The 12,190-nt window shown below is 42.9% G+C and overlaps 1 protein-coding gene across 1 annotated transcript in view; it reads right to left on the reverse strand.

Annotated features, from left to right (window-relative positions):
- Positions 1-699: 699 nt before the first annotated feature.
- LOC119177877 (neural cell adhesion molecule 2-like) overlaps positions 700-12,190 on the reverse strand; it is a 202,135-nt gene continuing 190,644 nt past the window's right edge. The window contains exons 8-10 of the mRNA XM_075887360.1: positions 8,508-8,798; positions 3,282-3,410; positions 700-2,504 (exon numbers count right to left, since the gene is read on the reverse strand). Coding sequence (XP_075743475.1) covers positions 2,320-2,504; positions 3,282-3,410; positions 8,508-8,798 — 605 coding nt within the window. The 3' untranslated portion in view covers positions 700-2,319. The remainder of the gene's footprint in view (positions 2,505-3,281; positions 3,411-8,507; positions 8,799-12,190) is intronic.

The following is a 12,190-nucleotide window of genomic DNA, read 5'->3' on the forward strand; positions in this document are numbered from 1 at the left end:
CGCATTGTTCCCATCTCCGTCTACGTATTTTCGCGCTTCTTCGGCAACACAGTTCTACGAAGTAGCGCAACATTTCCTCTTGTCGCTCACTTTAGATACATTCGAGTACGTTGAAAAAGTAAAATTTCAAAACTCCGGAATAATACGCGTAGTGGGGTGATGGTGGGCTGGCTACGCCATTGTCTCACAGTTTCGGTTTCCCGAGAAATTCATCCAATCGTAAATTCTAACAATACCGTATGGAAGCCCCTTACTTTCCTTATTTGTTGAACTTTCATCAACCTCTTCACGGACGATATGATTCGTGTTATGACAAAGTTGTGATAATCAAAAGCAAGCTCTTATCCTGGCATATGCTTACCTCATGACGTGCACTACATGACGTGTTGTGCTATCATCGGCTACAAGATTTTTTGAGCAGCCGTCCATCTCCAACGACTGTGACAGCATTTGGCTATGCCAGGTCATGATACATATTTTATGTATGGTACAACTATGCGCTATTATCTTGCATTGCAATACCCACATGAGGAATTGAATGAAAGGACGAAAGCAAGCAAGAAAGTTTGCCACAAAAAAGGCATAGAATATAACAGTGATAAGTACAAACCTGAGCAATCAGTATCAATCAATGAATTATTTTTCGCAGTCAGCCTAGAAAGAAGTCATAGGACAACAGACAGGAGCAACCCGCCCCCATTAGATGTCATAGATTTATTTAACAATCATACAACTTGTTTTGATTCTGTTTGTAATGTGTAATAGAAACTACCTCTACTGGAATTTTAGTTCAGACATTCTGTTTTTGAAAAAAAAACTTCAGCTACACCAATAACGACTGTACCCTTTATCTGTTTGCGAAAGCACCTTGCCGTTTTATATACTGACGTCCCGGAAGACCACACTGGTGACTATGCTCAGAAATCACGAGTATTGTATTTAAAGTCATTCACATGCAAAAACTTTTGTGGGAATTATATTGTACATTTTTCGGTTGTTCTCAAGATTCATTTACTTCCACTGCGAAAGAGACACTAAATGTGCAGTTCTGTTTTTTACACAACAAAATAATTAAAATACGTCGCGAAATGCTCCGAAAAGTTTTGGACTCCTATGGTATAAGTGCTGCACGGGAACCTCTGTTATCAACTGAATATTTGAAGAATAGGACCAGAAGACGTTCATGGTAGCAATCGAAACGTTAAGAAAGCTAAAAAAAGGCGTAAATATACAATATCAGATTGTTCCACTTTGTTGTTGCGATTCAGTACATTTATTGGTCAAGTTGCTTCTCTGCGTTCGGCGATCGTCAGCACATCGACTGACAATAATATGGCGTTTTGTAACTCTTCATTTGCTCGTAAAATTTATGATGTTCAAGAGAAAACGGCAAAATAAAGAATTGAGAATTGCCATAGCGGAAATTCGGGATGTTTCACAATTCATATCTTTTGCGAATTGTTATCCCAATGAACCTTCCATTTTTTATTGCGGGTCTTGGATGCCGCCGTTTTGCCAGCTTACACTACAAATTACGTTCTGAAGCTTGCCATTTTCCCTTATTGTGCGAAAAATACGCACTTGAAAAAGACAGCTCCAGCTTCCTTCCGCATTCGCTTTTTTTTAGTTGTCCCTGCGTAGATATAAACTGTTTTCACTAAGATTTGTAAGTCGTATATTGAAATATTAAGTTTTTTATGATCGTGAATAAACTCGTTTTATACCCTGACAATAACAGTTTTGGTCAGGTCATTTATTGTACTGAATTTTCCGTCCCCCTCCTGCATTACCCATGGACTGTCGATATGGTAGAGTGCAACAGTTTGCGTCACAACAGTTGACAATGAAGTAGCTTACTGTCAAATCCTCAACCCCTGCCATGCCTCCTAAACTCGACGCACCCTCGTTGTTTCCCTTTAACTGAGAAACATTCGGAGGTTCCTAAGTTACACCGAGACACACCAAACCGAAATCTCTACGCCCGCACTAGCACAAATCAGTCGGAAGATCACGTTATACCATACACAGTTTTCTTTAAACTCGGGCCATTATGTCGACTCCCTGAGAGATACGAAGTTTTTTCTCGGCGTTTTCGCGCTCACACAAACAATGTCGCACTGAAGTACTCAGCGTTCATGTTATAGCGAGATACACAGAAACCTGCAGAGTTCACATCTCTGAAGCACAGTGAGTAGGCTTAGCTGAACCACACTTTTTTTTTTCACAACACCATGGTGGGAACGCTTCACAGTGTCTCACTGTCTCATTTCAGGTGGCTAGCACAGCATTTGTTCGGCTTCATTTCTTCTGACCTGCTGGCTACGTGCAGCGTGGCGCCACGTATCGGCTGCCATTTGCGAAACCGCCGGGCGCAACGTTGCCGTTGCTGCTCCTGGAAGATCCCATTGAGTGCATGTTGCTTGCCGCCATGTGGCTGTTGCTGCTGGCTGGAGGCGCCGAGCTGGCACCACAGCGTTCTTGTGAATCAGTTCTCAACCTTTGCTCTGAAAATTTGGGAGAAGTGAGACGGGAGCTGAATTGTTGCAGTCTATTGTTTTGATGGTATGTTTCCCGAGACGAAATATGAGAATAAGACATAGGGGTGACACTGAGTACCACGTGGCTCTTCGGTAACTGCAGTCTGATTGTTCAAAGACTTCACTGAAATACGTTTGTTCAAATAAAGCTCGGGTTTCCGACGAAAATTCGCAAATTGAACAACCGATAATACCAATATTTTGATGCTTTCACAAATGAAACTTCGTTCTAGTGATCGAAGGACAATTGTAGATTAAGATGAATAGGAATTCATGTGTGAATAGAGGAAATTTTCTAGTTCTGAGTCTGGTTATCTATTCCAGACATGCATGCGACGTCAGTTGACACATGTTATCTGAATTTACACGTCACGCAGCTCACTTCCTTACAGATGTCACCAACATGATATGTTTTGATGGTAAAATACATGTGGTTCGAACATATTAGCCATATCTTGAATAATATTGATCCAGCTACATATTACAAACGCTTTTCTAGCCAAAGTGACACTGATAACAATTCATCTTAACATACATTGAGCATTTACATGGCACTAAGCATTTTTGTCTCAGAAAACTGTTGAATTGCTAACTAGCTACGATGTTACCGAGCATTCTACTTCAGATGATTGATACTCAGACACTTCTATCCTTACACATTGAATTAACAGGAAGACAGAAAAGCTGTACAGTGCTTGCACTAGTCTTCTGAGCGTTCGTGCAATCACCCTCAGTGCTACTTACCGTCTTTGCTTAGTTTCCGTCTCCTCCATTTTATTAGAAAATATATAAAGACAACTAATATAATGAGTACGAAGAGCAGGCAGATGAGCATAGCTATGAGACCTTCATTGGAGACTAGAAACTCTGAACCTGAAAGAGAAAGATAAATATATTTACAGAAATGATTTTTATTATACTCACGACATGCACTTCTGATTCGCTAGCAAATATGCATCAAAGAAATTGATGCTCTCTAGCTTCAATGGTTACACAATACTAAATGAAATTCGATGTCACGAGGCGCCAAAGCTGGTCGCAACACTGTAATATACAAAGCAAACTAACGCAAAATACATGTGGATATTAGGTGCTTAAAGTTTTAGTTCAGCTTAGGGCAAAATATTTCCGAAAGATAATCACAAACAATGTAATAACAATATTTTACTCAAATGAAGACGTAGGCTTTAGAAACGAATATGCTTCAATGTATAATAACTGTGGTATCAATGAAGAAAACAAGCATTCTGCTCTGCACAACATATTATTTATAGAGTTTTCATGAAGTACAAAATAGCGGCCTACATACAGATGTGTGTGAAGTTTGAAGACTATGGTGCATTGAAAACACACGTGATTATCTTAGCAACAACAACAATTATTCTAGAATTACAATCATTCTACACTTGCCAAGCGAGTTGATCAATATACAAAAAGTTGAGGCAATGAGAGACGATCTCTCTGGTGTTCCACTCCACGCTGACATTTGTTCGAATCACTAGTTTGGGCAGAAAGAGAAAGAATTGTTAACAAAGAATATTGCTGGGCTCATGGCCCGCAAATTATTTATTTCGTCTTAGCAACCGTGGCAAAAGATTGTTATAAAGATGATTTAGTACCTAAACCGAGAAAGTGAAAAGGGAAAGACAGAGACATGAACAATGGTTTATAGAAGATACGAAGGGTAACAAGTGGAAATTCGGTTGACTACTCTGTACTTCAAAAGACGAAAGCGTTGACTGAAAGAAGGAAAGAGGGTAAGAGAGTCTGTAGAGAAACTTCAGAGTCATGACAAAGCGAATGTTCTAAAGGAATAAACTATCATAGCCAGTCGACTGTAACAGGATGCTTTCCAGTCTGGTTCCCTCAAAAAATCACAGCACTAACCTCAAAGCTGCTTACATTGATGAAATCCGGGTTGGCCTGACCCCCAGAATTTTTTTCCTGGAAAGAGTGGCTCTGTGGCTGGCGTAATTGGATTTAGAGGGATGCTCTTTGGATGTTAAAGGGGGCTGTACTCGCGGAGAAGGTGCGTGATGGTTTCAGTGGATCCGCAAAGTTCGGCCATTACAATAGCGAATGGAAGTTCGGCCATTACAATAGCGAATGGAAGTTCGGCCATTACCATAGCGAATAGACATGTATTTAAGAATTCTTAGGTAACCCATAAACAGACTAGCAGAATTCGACCGGGATCAGTTGGACGAGGTTTGTATTTAAAGATCAGGATCTAAGATATGAACGCGACAACTTGTACAAATAGGAGAGTGGTCAATGATGCAGAAATGCAAGAAGCCATTGTAGCTCTTGAAAAAGAGGTGGTTGCGCAGTTGATCGCGTTGTTCGCGAATTGGGAAGCTACATCCACTTGATAACTTAATGAATATCACAGAAATAAGTTTCCGGTGACAACCTTAGTCGTCACTGTCTTTTCCTATTGCTACGAGGGGAATTTATTGATTGATATGTGGGGTTTAACGTCCCAAAACCACTATATGATTATGAGAGACGCCGTAGTGGAGGGCTCCGGAAATTTAGACCACCTGGGGTTCTTTAACGTGCACCCAAATCTGAGCACACGGGCCTACAACATTTCCGCCTCCATCGGAAATGCAGCCGCCGCAGCCGGGATTCGAACCCGCGCCCTGCGGGGAGGGGAATTTATGAACTTGTGAAAAAAAAAATACGCCATGCGCGCTAAAAAGAACCGTGTGTGGATGCGAAGCAGTGGGTAGAGCTTGAACGGCACCCACAAAAGCTCGTTTATGTAGCCTTGAGCACGCGCACCAACATTCAAAGCCTCAGCCTGACCAACGCTACTGGTGACCACCGCTTCATGCTGGTGGCCGCTACCGTGAACGCTGACGATTACCATGACTATAGCACTGGCAAACAGCTAGTCCTTCAACGCACACGCCAGAGACATCCAACCTGATTTCGTGCTAACCAAATCAAACGTACTGTGTATTGTGGAAACGTAGAGCCCTGCAAGACCGATGATCAACGGCTACGAAGTGAGCGCCTGTACTGAGCAAGCATTTGCCTTCGCCACCGACTCGGTATAGAGAGGGGGAAGCGTAGGAGAAAAAAAAAAGAGAGAAAGAGGAATGCGCACGCAAAGTGGTGTGTGTACACCTCACTACTGATGAAGTGTATCTATGCCTTTACCGCTGACTCAGGAGAGAGACGAGACAGCCTAGGGGTAAAGAAAAAGAAGGGAGGGGATGCGCATGCGCAATGGGAGAGGAGACACGTGAGGGAAGGACGGGCACAGTTCCGAGTACAAGCTGCTATCATCTAAATGCCACTCTGATGAGATGCTGCGCAAACAGGAAAAATACTTTGTAAAGATGCTTTACCATTTTAAATATTAGAACGTGATATACCAGCTCTGTGGTAAAGTGAAAAGCTTCACGTACGATGATGTAGCTGTAGTTGACGCCGCGTTCCAGCTAGGTTTAACTGCTCACGCCATAACTTCGGCGGCTATGGTTGTGGCCATAACTGAACCATCAGTGAGATTTGAATGCAGCCTTCGTGCTCCTGATACAGAAAGGGTACTGGGGCCTACCTGGGAGTGAGCGGTGACGTTATTGCCTAATTTTTAATTACTGGTTTCATAAGACGAGCTTCGTGGCAGTGTAGGCACTATGAAATTAGTGTAGTGCCACTGTAAACGTACAGTTTAAAAAAAAAAGCCCAACAGGGAGCAAGAAGGAAGCTACACGATAATGAAGTTTATACAAGGTAAACAAAAGCAATGATAGTTTTTTTCACTGCAGAAGCACACTTCAGATGACCGTAATGGTTCTTTATATGATGAGTTTGTAGCGCCGTCATGAATACATATTTTTGTAGGAGTTTTACATTACAGGAAAGCTGCATTTTTGAAATGCAAGAAATACAGAATGGTGAAGCTCAAGAAAGGAACACAATTGGATGCTCCACGCTTTTTCGCTGAATATTCGAGAAATTGCATCGGACCACATATTCGTCTCTTTAAATAGTGAATGACTGATGTTCATGAATAGTCACCGTAGATAGTTACCCATTTAAACGGCTCTTGAAGGCATTGTTGTGTATAGCTGCCTTGTTAGGCATGTAAATCCAAGAAGTTTGGTGTTAGCACGCTGTGACAGCGTCCCCTTGGTGTATCGATGATGAAACTAAGTTTCAATGGCAAGGCACTGGTCGCATTTGTAATTAATGTGCGATCTTTTATCTCCTCTAAGCTCCACCTTGATGCACTTCCTTTACAGAGCACGTAATTGTAAAGCAGTGTGTGGCGATGTTTATGCTAAACCGGAGTACCCTACTGGGCATAGCGAAGGCTCATTGTCCTAGAAGGAAGTGCGCCGGAGATAAAGGCGGTCATTTCTCGTGGTCAACCTCCAGCTACGGCAGGGATCAGGTGTTAATGACTGCTTTACCCGCGCATAATGTTGTCATGAGGTTTTCCTATCTAGACTGCTACGCCTTGAGGTCAGCTCAAAGCATCTGTGTTGGATTGAATGAGGCGTTTTAACGGCTCGTCCCTGGAAGCCGCTCGCTCTGTAATAAATTTGCACTGCCACCTTTTAGTGGTCGCACACTCCTGTAGAGAAGGGACAGTACCACGAAGTTTTGTGCTTAAGTGCCACGCCAGGACGTGGTATATGTAGATCCCTGCCGGAGCCCGACAAACGGGTGAAAATTAAGATCCATGGTTTCCGCTGCCACAAAGGATGAAAGCTCGAGGAAGACAGCACGTGGCATGGCGGACAAAACTTTGAGTGTCCAGGACTTGTTTGACTTTGCAGTTGTGTGAACGTAAAACAGCAAAAAGTAGCTGACGTCAACTGCAAATGCTGGAGCATCTTAATCACTTTGGTGGGGATGCTGCTGTTGAGACATATACTGCTGCCAATCGTCTTTCTGGCAAGGTAGCTGTTACGATATAATGGTACATAAAATTTTCCTTCCCTCCAGCATAAAGAATCTCACTTGGAGTTATGCCAGCACGAGCTCAGTACTATGATGATTAGTGTGGGCTTGAGTATCTTTAACAAGTGACAATGTGAAGAAAGGATCCTATGTAGAATTACAACAGTGGCGTTGACTTGACGAAGCCCCCAACAAATTCGAAGTAGTCCTTCATTCAATTAGAAAATCAATTTCTGCTTTGAAGGACTGGGCTCTTGTGACTCGTAGCCAGTTCGATTCAGTCACTTGAATGTTTCAAACTCTTAAGCACTCCACTAGTAAAAGAGCTGCTTCTCGACAAGTTGAAGGTGAACCGCGCTGAGTCTTTAACTGCAGCTTACGCTAAATTGTCATCAATACCTTTTACGCCGAATGTGCTGCTGTGAAGCTATGTAGGTCTTTTTGATGATGAACAAGGATGATTATGCAAATCACATTGCCTTTGAAAGAGCTGCCAGTGCCGGATGCCTGCCATAGCTTCTGAATCTACGTTTTATCATCGTTTTCAGAACACCATCCTTTCCATAACATTTCCAATGAAGCTTCTCAGAGCAATAATCTAGTACGATAATGCACCTAGGGGTAATTTTCTGGTTTTAATGAATGATGATAGTTCATTCACTTTTATAAACATGGAAGGGGACAGCTGGGAAAAAAAGAGCTGAAAGCAGTTTGAAATGCGATCGGGATACGTAGACAAGGATAGCTAACACAAACGCTTGTCCGTGTCTTATCTGTCCCTGTCCACTTAAGGCACTCGTGTTTCAAACCATCATTATTCGCCAACTTGCCCAATACACCATTCTGAAACCATGTTGACTAGCTCCAAACTAGCAGAAGTACACTTTCGAAAGCAACTGCGATGCGCACCATCAAAAATATTAAAAAAAACGTACATCCTGACCTTGTATGTCATGTTTCGAACTTACGAGAGCTAAAATTCAACTTCACAATAGCAACATTACCGTATGTGAAGCGTGATCTATTTTCCATTTTTGCTGACCATACCTGCGGCCACGACGATAAACACGCAGGGTTGCCTTTGGTCGCCTATTTGGTTCCGTGCCCAACAGAGCAGTGTGCCGTAGTCTTGGTGCGAACGAACAACGTAGCGGGCCAGGCTTCGTGTGCCCTCCCAGCTGTATGTGTCTAGTCTGGAACTCTGGTGCATCGAATTGTTGAATCGCCAGCGGAAGGTTACAGACGGTGGCTGTGCCTGCACGTCACATGACACTTGCAGCGTTTTCGATAGCCGCGTCGCGTACACCATCCGCTGTCCTGACTTGCAAACTGGAGCATCTGCGTGGAGCAGTGATAAACGCGTGAACACAAATGTGTTATTAGATTCACACATCCTTCCTTTTGATATTGGTAACATCCTAAAGAAGGTAGCAGAGCTAGTCTAAGTGACCAAGATAAAGGGTTAACAACAGTGATCAGCTGAATTCATTAGAAAAAAAATTATTGCACAGGCAAGTAATATACTGTGAACCACTACGGACAGTCCAAAGCAGCTCCACTTTTCCAAAATGCTTGATATCCGTGATTAATTCCTCATTTTATTTTTGTCCACAAGCTGCTTTATTTTCAGTGTGATACAATGATAAGAAAATATAAGTAAATGACAAAGCGAATGAAGGGTGCATAAGCATTTGAGCAGAAGCAAGTGGCTGGTCAGTTTGCACGAGGTGTGTGCAAAGTGCTGGCTCATATTTTCAGGAAACTAGCCTGCAAAGGTGGTTCTTGACGTGTTCTCCACGTGGATGACCTTCGGGTCGGTTAAAACTACGAGTTAACCAGGTCACGCATCCGTGCGTCATGGCAAACACAGAGAGAATTGTTTCTCAAACTCGCGAAAGCGTACAAAGCGTTCCTACCACATGATAAATATATCTTCCTCTGCCTGCCGAGAAAAAAGATATTATAAGATGCAATGAATGTGTGCAAAATGCTTCGTGTGGAATATATTTAGTGGAACAAATTATTCTGTGCATTGGACGCTAGACGCTATATGGGGCTCATGAAAATGTACCTTTGGGCTAGTTTGTTCATGTTTACAGTAAAACAGCAGAAGCGAAAACAGTCTACACAAAGCGCCTTATGTATCTCCTCCTCATCTGGTCTGTCGTTTTCGCTCGTGCTATTTTTATTGCTGTATGCAAGTGCAAATGTTAATTTCACGTATTATTTAATACAATTTTTATAAGCTGCTGAACATTGTTGTCTCCTAATGTAAAACGCCTGCCATTACCTTTGCAAAAAATTTTAAACACCGATAATATTGATGTAAGGCCCATACTACAGCTACAAAGCCCACGTACCACCAGGCATTTTCCAGTATGTAATCTCTAAGACGAGCCCCGCTGCGGTGGTCTAGTAGCTAAGGTACTCGGCTGCTGACCCGCAAGTCGCAGGATCGAATCCTGGCTTCGGCGGCTTCATTTCTAATGGAGGCGGAAATGTTGTAGGCCCGTGTGCTCAGATGTGGGTGCACGTTAAAAAACCCCAAGTCACCGTGCAAATTGTCGACTCGGGTTCAATACGATAGTCTGGAGCTTGGAATCCCCGCAATTCTTGATGTCGCGATTTTTTTTTTTTTTTGCTTCGATTGGTTTTTCGCAGAACAGTGATTCCGAAACGAACGCCGTTCCAAGCAGCACTGCACAGGTGCCCGAGGATGCACGCATCAGCCATGTTCGCTCGTGTGTCTCAGCTATATTGGGGTGTTTTGGCCTGCAAAGCATTCAGGTATACGCAGAGAGATCAATGCAATATAGCTGTCGCGAAGGAGCATCAGTGCAGAAATATAATACGTTTTCTGCTCGCCAGGTTCTTATTGCGGCTCCAGATGGCCCCACCTATCCGGCCTCTCACGGTTAACACGGTATTAATACTTTTACGTAGACGCAAAGTCTACAGGTCAACTAAAATTCAACGATACCTGCGTGTTACTTGTTAGCGATGATATCTGACTATGCGCTGTTCCAATTTTGATAGCTTGTGGTCGTGTTGATGTGTAAAATATACGTGATATGAAAAGACACCCTCATTGCGCTTTTTCCGTGCTTCAAACTTGACTACTGCAACTCACCCGCAACTCACAACGTTTCCCCGACATGCTGACTGACAAGCACGCGTTTAATCATGCTCTTTTCTTTCACCGTTCTGCTAAAGGTGGTTTTTATCTTGATAATTTCACGAAATGACTCAAAACGGTGCGACGAAGAATACACGCGACGAGCGAGTGCATTTCTGCACTTCGGCGCTAGTCGGCACCACGATAAGAACACTCGGATTGTACACGTCATCACTACTAGGGCATCGTCACTCAGGATGGTATTTGCGGAATGTATCACACCGAACACGTAGCACTAGTGTCGACGTCACAGGGCAGTCTATTTTCCGTTTTGAAGACGATAGTTTTTCATGGGGACCTTCGACGCGAAAATTTCGGTCTGTCTGTCTTCCTGTACATTTGTGTGTTTGTTCATTCTTAACAACATCGGGTACTTGAAACGGCCGACCCCATCCGCAGCGCCCACCTATTTAGCTCAAGATTCAGCGTTCATACTAGTGCAATTGTTGATTAAAACAGCAATTATTGCGCGTTTCTGGGCCACCATAACAACACAAATATACGCGGCACGTGCGCATTTTACTAGAAAAGGCATACATAAGTAATTTTAAGTACCATAGGGCTTATCACGCTGCGCTGACCATCGAATGCTTTCACGGAAAGGCGATGTTTCTAACGCTTTGCTAACACGAGACGGTGGTGGCATCTAGCCGTCGCCTTGCGTTCTACACTTCATCACCTCTGAGGAGGGCGCGCACACCCATATCAAAGCCACATGCTTTGTTTTAAAAAAAAACTGCCAGATGGCACTCATGTCTCACGTGTGACGTGACTTGATGCGCTAGTTCGCCTCCGCTGCACGCTAGAGGCACTTTAACGCAGCGCCTCCAGAATGCCAATCACCGATTTTCCTGAGCAGAACATCAAATAAATGTTTTGTTCACTCTCTCCACACGCAAGACATTCGTCTTTCGACGACATTTTCAGATAAATGCAGATACGGGGCCAATTTTGTTCTCCTTAGCTTTTCTTTGTTGTTTGGCATCAAATTAAAATAACTTCCACGCGACGGACGCCAATTAAATTTGGCCAAGAACACGTATGCATACCAAGCGATCGAATGATGGGCACATCACGATCTTGAAATTTCATGTCAGTGCTCCTTTATATCCCACATATCAATGACTCATTTATATATAAGACAAGTAGTAACCCAATAGGCTGCAGACAAGTAGTGCTATAAACGAAGTCCTGGCACATTCAACAACGTGTGATCCCGTAGACTGCTATTGCTCCCAGTACTTCTCTAGAGCCTCTTCTTGTGAGTTCTTGTAATGTATGCCGCCACACTTTCAAATACACAAGGTAACGTATTAACGTAGGAACCACCACAACACTTACGCATCTAAGCCATAATATAAAGAAATAAGAAAAAAATATAGCAATCTGTTTAGAAAGTAGGTGTATCAGCATTTTATTCTACATTTTATTCCCACAGCCCAGTCGATGAGAATTGTTTGTTACACAATTCGATAACAAATGTCCGGGAAAGCACCTTTTCTTTTTGATTCTCCATGAATCGTATATGATTTTCATGCATGCCATATCAGTTACG

This window comes from Rhipicephalus microplus, chromosome 1 (genome assembly GCF_043290135.1).
Source record: "Rhipicephalus microplus isolate Deutch F79 chromosome 1, USDA_Rmic, whole genome shotgun sequence".
In the NCBI taxonomy this organism is placed as follows: Eukaryota; Metazoa; Arthropoda; class Arachnida; order Ixodida; family Ixodidae; genus Rhipicephalus; species Rhipicephalus microplus.